This window comes from Vombatus ursinus, unplaced genomic scaffold (genome assembly GCF_900497805.2).
Source record: "Vombatus ursinus unplaced genomic scaffold, bare-nosed wombat genome assembly UNPS02014803.1, whole genome shotgun sequence".
Classification (NCBI taxonomy): domain Eukaryota; kingdom Metazoa; phylum Chordata; class Mammalia; order Diprotodontia; family Vombatidae; genus Vombatus; species Vombatus ursinus.
Window position 1 is genome coordinate 2,590,849 of NW_020954581.1, and position 10,763 is coordinate 2,601,611.

A 10,763-nucleotide genomic window follows, 5' to 3' on the forward strand; every position below is an offset into this window, starting at 1 on the left:
AGAGAGGAGGGCAGATTGGGAAAGGGAGTAATCAGAAGGAAATACTTCTGAGGAGGGACAGAGTCAAAAGAAAGAATAGAACAAATGGGGAAAAAAATCAATAAAAAACAAAAACAAAAAAACAAAACTAGTGGACAGAGTGCTGGTTTGGGAGTCAAGGATGACCCATTTGAAGTCCCATATCTGATATATACTTACTATGTGACCCATGGCAAATCACTTTAACTTCTCAGTATCCTAGATAACTCTCTAAGATTATCAATTATAGGGGGCAGCTAAGTGGCGCAGTGGATAGAGTACCAGTCCTGAAGTCAGGAGGACCTAAGTTCAAATCTAGCCTCAGACCAAACACTTGACACTTACTAGCTGTGTGACCCTGGGCAAGTCACTTAACCCCAATTGACTAAAAATAATAATAATAAAAAAAGATTATCAATTACAAAATAGTAGCTGACTTACATTAGTAATTGGAGACTCCTTACCCAAGATCTTCCAATACCAATGAAATTACAAAAAAACAAAGAGTTCTATGCATCAGAAACAGCTAAAAGATGTTCACACTCCAGTGCTAAAAGCTAAGCATTAAAAACTAGCTCAAATAATAGTTCCTATATAGTTCAAATATAGTTCCTATAACATTTGCTCTAAGGCAGGGGCCATGACCTTGCTTTTATAAATATTTTGATTTTTATAAATATTTTGATGTCAGTATGATTGGTTTCATTTGAAATCTTATGTATTTTATCTTAAAAACACATTCTGAGGAGTCCACAGGTGCGATCAGAATATTTGAAGAGAAAAAAAAAATACTTGAAGGGGTCCATAACACCAAAAAAAATGTTTAGGAATCCTTTCTTTAAAGAATTCTGTGGAAGCATATAGAACAAACAAAAGCTCTTTTCATGTGAGACAAGTAAAGTGACAAAGAACTGAAAAGAGTAAGAGAGGCAGAGGAGGTGAGTCAGAAGAGAGGACAATAGACAGAGGAGAGAGGGAAGTTGTATTGGGCATAGATGTCTTACTCTCTACCTAAGGGAAGGGAATTATGCTAGTGGCTTAAAAGTGAAGGGAGGGGAGAGTTCTATGGCATGCATCACGCCCTCTAGATTAACCTTGTCATTGGTCTTGTCCCAGATACCAAGTGCACAATCTGCTCCTGACTTCAACTTTTCCTTTATTTGTTTTGCTATACACATACTTACATGCAATTGGATTTTGATTAGAGGGCTGGGGGAGATTGAATGAATAAGTAGAGAAGATCGTTTCTTGAAAGTGTTTACAAATGCCTCCTTTTTGGCTCACCAAGGAATTAGGGAATTAAGTCTAACAGAGCAGAAACAGACAAAACTCCTTCCACTGTTGTTAGGAGCCTGCCTGCTTAGCTGTCCTTGGCAATATCATAATTTTTGATTGACATCTCATTACCTTTAGCTATGTGGAATGAGGACACATAATAATGTGTTCCTTGACTATTTAGTGCCAATCAAAACAATAGGCGTTAGAAAGGCAGTCAGCAATGGATCATGTGACTGTAACAAGGGTGCAGCTTTCTGTTGTTAACAGGATTGGACCTTCACAATTAAAAATTACATCCTTTAAAAAGGAAAAGGGGCAGCACTCACTGATCCTCAGATTTGACACAGCATTTTGAATGTTGTTTGAATGTTGAAGGTACAATTTCTTCCACAAACTCCCTGGCCCTCCCCCTACTCCTCAGGGGGAACTAAGGAGCAGACTATAGAAATTCTGTTAGGAAAAAAGGTGACCTGTGACCTGTAGGATGGAAGGAGTAGGAAAGACTGAGATTGGTCTTTGCCTCTCAGCTCATCACTTTCTTCTCTAGAGGGTGGAAGAACCGTGAGCAGTTTCTTCTGCTCTCCATTTATTCTTTCTCTATTCTCTGGTGGCTATGAGAGAGGAAGAATATTCCCTCCCTCCTTTCTGGCATCTACCTTAGGAGAAGCAACTCTTACTCTGCCTACCAAAGAGGAAAAACAAATAGCAAAAACCCCTTTCTCTCTCTGGAAGGTTGGGTGGCCTCATACCAAGGTGTAATCCAATAGGACCAGGAATATGTCTGTGTATATTTGTATGTCTGTGGCTAATCATTCTAGTGAGTGGGAGAAAAAAATAAGTGTTGAGTTTTTAAAAAGAGTCGTGTTGCTCATAATCTGGTGTTTATGCATCCATATCTTCCAGAGTAGTGCTGAGAATCACAGTCTCCATTTATATGAGCCATTTTTGATTGGCGTGCAGATTTGACAAGGGCAGATATTTTCCCCAAAGTCCACACACTTTCAATCCTTTTAAAGTGCCTCTCTCCATCTCTCTTGAGCAAAGTTGTCTGTTTATTAAATGGGGTTCAGGCCAACAACAGATTGTTCACTGGCTTATAAAAGCCCCACAAGGAAGCCAGTCATGCCCCTGAATCACTTCTCAAAAGACAGCTGCTAAGAGTATCCATTGATCATGGCCATAGCTATGCACCATAGGACAGCATGTATGGTATACACATCTCTCAGCTGTTCTCCATGCTTACAGTACTTTCTCACCTCATCTCTTCCTCACAGAATTCCTTGTCTTCTTCAAAGCTCTTTTCAAGCATGCCCACCTACATGAGGTTTTTACTGTTCCATAACCCTCACCTGCTAACATGTCCCCCATCCCAATTACCTTGTATTTATTTTCTACAAACTGATAACATGTGGATGTTGTCTCCCTTCAATAGATATATTATTTGATGGCAGGAACAGTTCCATTTTTTTTTTGTCTTTTCAACCCCAGAGCTTGGCACAATGCCTGGCACATAGAAGGTGTTTAATAAATGCTTGTTAATTGGTCAATATAAACAAATGATGATCAGTAGCATCATCTTTGAAAATAAAGGACATTGAAATATCCGTTATTCCTCAAAACCTTACAGATACAGAAAGTTAGATAGTAAAGTAATATTGATTTTTCAAAAAAGACACATATCTTAGAATTTGCATATCCAAATGAATGATGTCTTCTTTGAAGCAGTCATCTAAGGAAGTGATAAACTTATACTGACAATGCTATGACTCAAGATATTTTTTCCAATTCTTCTTTTAGAATTGCCTTCATAGTCTGTGGCACATCTTTTCAGATAGCCTTGACAGTAGCAAAGTTTTTGAGGATGGATTTGACTTTCAGAAATAGTACAAAGTCATTTGGAATCAAATCTGTTGAATCAGATGATTGAGAAATCTGAGTAATACTGTTTGGGGTCAACTCATATAGTCTATTGTTATTAAATCTATTAGTGGTCAGCTAGGTGGCACAGTGGGTAAAGCACTGGACTTGGAATTAGGGAGACTCATCTTCATGAGTTCAAATCTGGCCTAGACACTTACCAGCTGTGTGATCCTGGTACTTTGCTTGCCTCCCTTTCCTCATCTGTAAAATGAACTGGAGAAGAAAATCGCAAACCACTCCAGTATCCCTATCAAGAAAACCACAAATGGGATCATGAAGAGTTGGGCACAACTGAAAAATGACTGAACAACAACAACAAATTAGTAACCAAGAGTAAATGAAAATATATTTGAATTTTCACCAACATGTTTAAATTTAATACAACTCACAGCAGAGAGGCAGGCTTAGCCAACTAAACTTAGTAAAGTTTAGTTTACTGGTACTTGAAATTAACTTTAGCTAACAAAGTATTAATTTTCACAAGAGAAGCTTAAACTAAACCCTGATCTGTGAATTTGCTGGTTATTCTTCCCTGCTATTCCCTATTGTTATTTGGCCATTTTTGAAAAGAACTCAGAGTACATTAACAGTTTTATCTCATCTTATCTTCACAATAATTCAAAAAGTTCCAAGAGCAGTACTAGCACCTAATTGCATATATAGAAAAGCTGAAAAACAAAGATGTAAAGTTATTTTCCCAAGGTCACCCAGCAAGTCAGACACAGAGCAGAGTCTACTCATAAATACCTGTTTTTCTATGTCTATAAAAAGTAAGTGGACTAGGAGTAATGTCTCAATTCTCTAGATACTCTTGAATCAAGGTGACCAGACAACTTTGATTACTGTTAGCTCTGAAGAACTTTTAGAAACACCTTTCCTGTTGGTTAGAGCAATATTAACTAACTCAAGGATAATTGAGACTAGGCCCAATGCGGTGACATGAAAGGGTACTATTTTCCTTTCCCTATGAAGCACCTGCAGGGTAGGCTGCCAGACTCCCTCAATCACCTTACTGGTACCCCTCCCCCCACTCCCTACCCAACCCCACCCATCAGGATCCTGTAACCTTCACACTCTACTGGTGGGGCTGCTTTCTGGAGTCAGAGTGTGTCACTTGGCTTGGACACTTGGAATCAGTATGGCAGGGGGAAGGGGAATTAACAGGCGTAAAGCCTTCAACAATCCCTGACACCCCACCCCCAAACATACACACTCATTTGTTAAATGTGGCATAGTAATATTTGCGTTGCATTATTGCTCTTTGGGAAGTAGATGCTTTTATAGTATAAGCTTAAAGTGGTCTGCCCTTAGCTACCCAATGTTCCACTCTAGTTCTTGGGGAGAAGATGGGTAGAAAAGAGATACATACAATATATGGGTTACTAGAAAGGGAATACTCAGTCTCATCAATGAAAGTCAATGTTCTCATAGGTTACAGATGGATCTTGTAGGTTTTAGATCATTTTGTCATATGTCTATGTATATATATATATATGTGTATATATATGTATATATGCATATATATACACATACATATAAATTTGAGAAATGGGGAAACTGAGACACAGAGTGGTGACTTGACTTATCCAATATTATACTGCTAGCTTGGGCTAGTAACTGGACTAAGGCTTGGGACAAGTAGATTCTAATCTTAGCTCTGTCACTGTCAATGATCCTAGCCCCAAACAAATGTCCTTGTGAAGCAACTATTGAAGGCTGCCTTGTCTTTGGTTGTTTTTATGTCTGAATTGTAAGCAGGAGCAGGGCCTTGAACACAGTAGACATGCATTAAATATTTGTTTGCTGAATGAAAGTGGATGAGTGATCAAGTATTGTGTAGGCAGATGGTTATTTCTTACAGGGTTTGAAAAGAGTCTGCAATAAAGAAATTCGTCTCTTAGGAGGAAAGAAATTGAAGTTGGCAAGAGAAGTATCTACTGCTAATTGCTCATTGTGATAGAGTGTCTAATGGAATGGACCATTGCTGTGCAAAGGTGACCCTGAGTTTTCAAAGCCTTTGCTGGCAGAGTGCAAGGTCTACCAAGTCCCACCAAGCTGGATGGGCTTCGAACATGGACCCAGTAATAATGAGAGGGACTGTCTGATTAAACTTTCTAAAATCCCTGGGGTATGTAGGACCTATATAATTCATTAAGCCTCAAAGCAGGACTTAATTTAAACTATCCCATTCAGAAAGGTATGTCTTTTAGCTTTATCAGCCTCCAGGGAAGGAGAATCTCCAGTCTCATTGCCATTGCTACATAATCAACTACAATCCAAGGCAGTATGTGATTCCATTGAAAGAGTGGTGGATAGGGAGGAGGGAAATTTCTATGTCTAAGTTAGAAAAGGAAACTGTAGAAGTGAGGGTATAAGAAATGGGTAGGACTGAGGAAATAAGGAAAGAGGAGAAGGGAGGTATAGAAGGGAAAGAAGAGAAAAGGAGAAGGGGAGGGAAGAGGAAAGAGAAGAAGAGTGTAGGAGGGAGGAAGGAAGGCAAGAAGGGGATGGGGGAAAGTTGCTGAATCATAATAAAGTTCACTCCATCCTGACCAGATCCTTGTTGCTATAATCCCTGGACTTTCAGGCCACTATACTTCCTTTTCAATATTTTAAGTTCATAGTTGTATTCTATACTCCCACCCTCTAAGCACCCTGGTCTCCCATGTCCTCATCTGCCTCAACTCCCTCCTCCCTTCTTAATCTCCCTCCAATGTAGCCCAACCAGGAATGGTCATACCTTAGATCTAAACTTCTGAATTTTCGCCAAGTGCCAAAGTTCCTATTTACGGTCTGACATTAGTATTCCTTAGTACTTTTAATATTTCAAAATCATTTCCATTTGTTCATTCATTTGTGTTCATACAGCTCTCAGTGATGATAAATCCTTGCCAAATTATTGGGGTGTGGTAAAGAAGATGAAAATAAATGTTGTTTTAAAATACTCATGAATTCTCATTTGTAATAATGGAAGAAATACCCTCAATAACTAAGTAGCCTCACTAAAGACAAAGAAAAATAATCCATTTTCCATTTGTCCTTGGATATGTCTGTTAGCCTACTTTAGCCATTAAGAGGAGTTGAGGTGGGGCAGGGGGAAAGGGGAGAGGAGGGAACAAATATTTAGGACTCTACAGAAAGTCCATCCAACTAGAAATTTAGAACCTTCATGTCACCTAGTACAACCCTATCATTTTGCAAATGAAAAGACAAGTAGTTTGCCTGAGGCCACACAGATCCTAAGTGGGGCATAACTTTTCTTTATAATCGCTAATGTTTACATAGTCCTTTAAGTTTTGAAAAGTGCTTTACAATAGTATCCTATTTTATCCTCACAACAACCCTGGAAGGCAGGTGGGTGTTAATATTCCCATTTTACAGATGAGGAAACAGCAGCAGAGATTAACTTGTCCAGGATCACATAGCCAGTGTGTCTGAGGCTGGAGTAGAACTCAGGTCTTTCAATCTCCAAGTCCAGTGCTCTACTTACTATACCATCCTTCTATCTCTCAGCTCCATTACTCTTTCTACTAAACTTTCTTCTTAGTTGGTGATAAGCAGTCAAAGAGTAAAGATAAGAAGGGTCGAACCTAACAGCAGCTTGTTAGCCTGGACCACAAGGCTGTGTTTCTGCATTATGCTGATGGACCAGGCGGCTGTTCATTGAGGGATGAACTGGCCGAAAGGTCTAGCTGATAGAATTTGCTTTAGAACCTATTAGATGTGGCCATGCAAATGGGTACCAATGCGGCCAGAACATGGATACCTCGATAAATTCAGAATGGTTTTAAAGACTGAAACCTGGGGACTCAGATCAGGAAGGGTATTTTCCTTTTGACAATTGGGTTAGCAACGGGGCAGATAGGTTTTTCTAGACCATGGTCATTGGGTCATAGCTTTCCTATTTACCTCTCTATCCTCTGGAAGAGACATTAAGGAGAAGTGAGTTATCCCAAAAGGCAATCAAAGGATCTCGTTAATTAGAACACTGGATAATCAGATAAATTATTGAGACTTGACTTCCTCTCATAGTGAATTGATTTTTTTCTACATTTTAAATTACATGTAATAATGTAAAATAGCAAAATGAGCTGTTTTCTTGGAAAGTAATATGTTGGAGGTATTGAGAAAATAATATTTTAGATGATAGTTTTATAGTAAAGAGGTATCCTCCTAGATGCTTAGAGTGTAAGGCATAGATAAATCATAGGGACAGTAAGAATCCCCATAAGTCTGCCATGCTCTAATAGTTACCTCTGATTAAGACTGATTGCAATTCTGGTAGTGCAGAATCAAACCTCTAAATGCAAGATAGATGTACTTATTTTGAGTGCAGATGAATCCTCCTCCTCTCCGAGTCTGGAATGGGCTGCGGTTCAGGTCTCCAATGCATGTCCAGTGTTTCTCGTAGTATCTTTGGGAAATACACCATTTGGCATGATCATAGTGGGAGCTAAAAGTAGACTGTCCTGGGATTCTAATTTCTTTGATGTTATAGACATGGTATGAAAGAGAACAGTTTGATGGAAGCTTAGGTTGCCAAGTTTCTACAAGCAAATTAGTCTGCAACTGTTGAGCCATCCAAGCCACATAGATATCTATGAGTTAGAAGAAGAAAGACAAATGAAATTGATATTTCCAACCTTAGATAATAGCCTAAGGAATAATTTCATAGACTGAAAATAAAGAATGGGATACATTTCTCCAACACTCCTCCCTGGGATGCAGTTCACATAATGTAGTTGAAAACATGTTCAGCATCATAGCAAAAAAAAATGAAGAGGAAGGTACAGAGCCTGCTCCAAAGAGATCTTTGGAAGTAATCATAGTTAGCATTTATGCAGCACTCTAAAGTTTGTCAAGTGCCTTACAAATGTTATCTCATTTTATCCTCATAATAACTCAGGGAAGTAGGTGCTATTATTATCCTTGCTTTACAGACGAGGGAACTAAGGCAGAGGTTGTGACCCGCCCAGGGTCCCACAGCTAGTAAGTGTCTGAGGCTGGATTTGAACTCATGTCTTCCTCACTCCAGTGGTAGCATTCTTTGCACTTTGGCACCTAACTACCTCTGTACCACCTTGAGAGTAGTCATTAGGCAATAGACTGCTTGCTGGGGAAGAGGTAAAACAAGTTTGCTTATTCCTTTCTCATCTCTGCCTTTTAAAATCATGAGCTCCCTTCAATTCTGGGCTCAGATGCTATTTCCTGTCTGTTAGTCAACTAGCATTTATTAAGCACCTACTATGTGCCAGGCACAAGGTCTTTCCTCATTCCTTAAATTGCTTGTATTCTACCTCCTCGTTGAAATTACGTTGTATTTCTCTTGACATCTCTAGTGTTTAGTAACATGCTTTGCACATAGAAGAAACTTCATAAATGCTAACTGAATTATGCCAGCATAGTGATGGATCAATAGGTCAAGATGAAACAGAAATATTTTGCCCCGGATGAAAATCTTCCAGTGAGGAGATTCAATTCAGATCCTCCAAAGTACAACTCTTTGATCTCCCTTGGCATCTCCTCTTCCCTCTCTTCTCCCTACCCAGCGATTTCCTCAGCTTAAGCAGCTTAGTAGAAAAATGTCTCTGACCCAACCCAAATGAGTCGAGCCCATCAAAGCTAGTGTGTATCCTTCCATGATCATTTTCCTTACCATCAATCAAGTAAGGTGATTTTGCAAAGTGGAGGAAGTTTTGGCCTCGGATGGACTCAAGTCTGGAGAGGCGCCGGCGAGGAATCCTGAGGAGTGGGGAGCCGGCGCACATTTTGGGCAGATAGGTGAGCTCAGGGTGAAAGATGGCAGGGATGGAGCAGCTATAGACATTTGGAGTGCAGCTTAATAGCTGGGAATCTGGGGATGGTAATAGGAAAAAAAAAAACCAGAATTAAGAGGCATAAATCTTGTCATGAATTTTAAAAGGCCAGCTTATTTGGCTTTCAGTTCTTTTCTCTACCCTCCACTTCTCAGTAGCCATCAGATGGAACTTCTTATTTAATCCAATTAAAGAATTGATTAGTTTTGCTGTAACTAATTGAGCCTAAATGACACAGAAGTAAGATTGATTGGAAGCCATTGTCAGTGAGGGAAATTTAAGAATAGAAGATTTAGATCTAGGAGGGAACTCTTCTTGTCTGACTCTTTGTGACCCCATTTGGGGTTTTCTTGGCAAAGATACTAGAATGGTTTGCATTTCCTTCCCCAGCTCATTTGACAGTGAGGAAACTGAGGCAAATAGAGTTAAAAGGCTTGCCCAGGGTAACAGAGCTAGTAAGTGTATGAGGCAGCATTTGAACTCAGGTCTCCCTGACTCCAAGCTGGGCACTCTATCCAGCTGCCAGGAGGGAACTTAGAGATCAATTATTTTTACTTTCTCCTTTTACAGTTATGGAAACTGAGGTCCACAAAGGTTAATGGATTTGTCCAAAAGGCAAAGCTGAAATTTAAATCCAGCTTTTCTCCAAATCCAGTGCTCTTTCCCATTTGTAGGCAAGAATGTGAGACTTGGAATCAGAAAGACCTGGTTTTACATCCTGCCTCAGACACTTCTGTCTGAAGGACCACGGATAACTCACAAGAGTTTCCTTATCTGTAAAACGACCAGGATACTGACCTCAAATGAGATAACAGAGGTAAAGTACTTTGTAACCATTAAAATGAAATATAAATGCTAGTTGTTATTATTGTAGGGGAGGTATTCTAATCCTGTTTATACATCTAACCACTGAAGATAAGTCTCTTCTCACTTTCTGTTTCTGTTATGTTAATTAACAGGAGGAGACAGGGGAATAACCAGATTTCAACATGATTTTGCTATATTACTGCAGAAACTAAGCCAGAATCACTGTAGCGTTAGCTACAGACATTTACAAATTCAAAAAACTCCAAGGGAGTAAAATCCTGACACTCTGGGTCCATAGAATCAGAGCTGCAAGGGTTTTTAGAATTCCTCTCCTTTTATAGGTGAGAGAACAGAAGCCAAACAGGTAAAATTGTCTGTCCAGGGTTACATGGTGCAGTGGTTGGAACAGCTGGGTTCTGAGTCCAGTGCCTTTGACTCTAAATTCAACAATCTATCTGTGGCACCCTGCCGCATCTCCCATGCTACACACTGCATTGCTCTGCAGAGCTCCCTACTGGAGTGGGGTGGGGGGTGGGAGAGGGAGAGAGAGACAGACAGACAGAGACAGACAGAGACAGAAGGAGAGGGAGGAGAGAGACAGAGAGATAGAGAGAGACAGAGGGAGAGGGAGAGAGAGGAAAGAGAGGGAGGAGAGACAGAGACAGAGACAAAGAGAAACAAGAGACAGAGGAGAGAGAGAAAGAGAGACAGAGAGAAGAGAGGAGAGACAGAGACAGAGAGACACAGAAAGGAGAGAGACACACAGAGACAGAGAAAGGAAAAGAGGTAGATGCAAAGATAGAGGAAGGGATAAGGAAGTAACAGGGAAGGAGAAAGAGGAAGAGACAGGCAGAAAGAGAGAGAGATGATAGAGACAGCAAGATGTTGGAAATAGATGATAGAGACAGCAAGATGTTGGAAATA

At 39.9% G+C, this 10,763-nt stretch overlaps 2 protein-coding genes across 2 annotated transcripts in view; one reads left to right on the forward strand and one right to left on the reverse strand.

Annotated features, from left to right (window-relative positions):
• Nucleotides 1–10,763, forward strand: part of LOC114051539 (uricase-like) — a 120,710-nt gene that overhangs the window by 47,675 nt on the left and 62,272 nt on the right. The window lies entirely within an intron of this gene.
• The window catches only part of DNASE2B (deoxyribonuclease 2 beta), a 20,550-nt gene continuing 17,263 nt past the window's right edge, over nt 7,477–10,763 (reverse strand). Inside the window, exons 5-6 of the mRNA XM_027873946.1 lie at nt 8,873–9,070; nt 7,477–7,814 (exon numbers count right to left, since the gene is read on the reverse strand). Coding sequence (XP_027729747.1) covers nt 7,477–7,814; nt 8,873–9,070 — 536 coding nt within the window. The remainder of the gene's footprint in view (nt 7,815–8,872; nt 9,071–10,763) is intronic.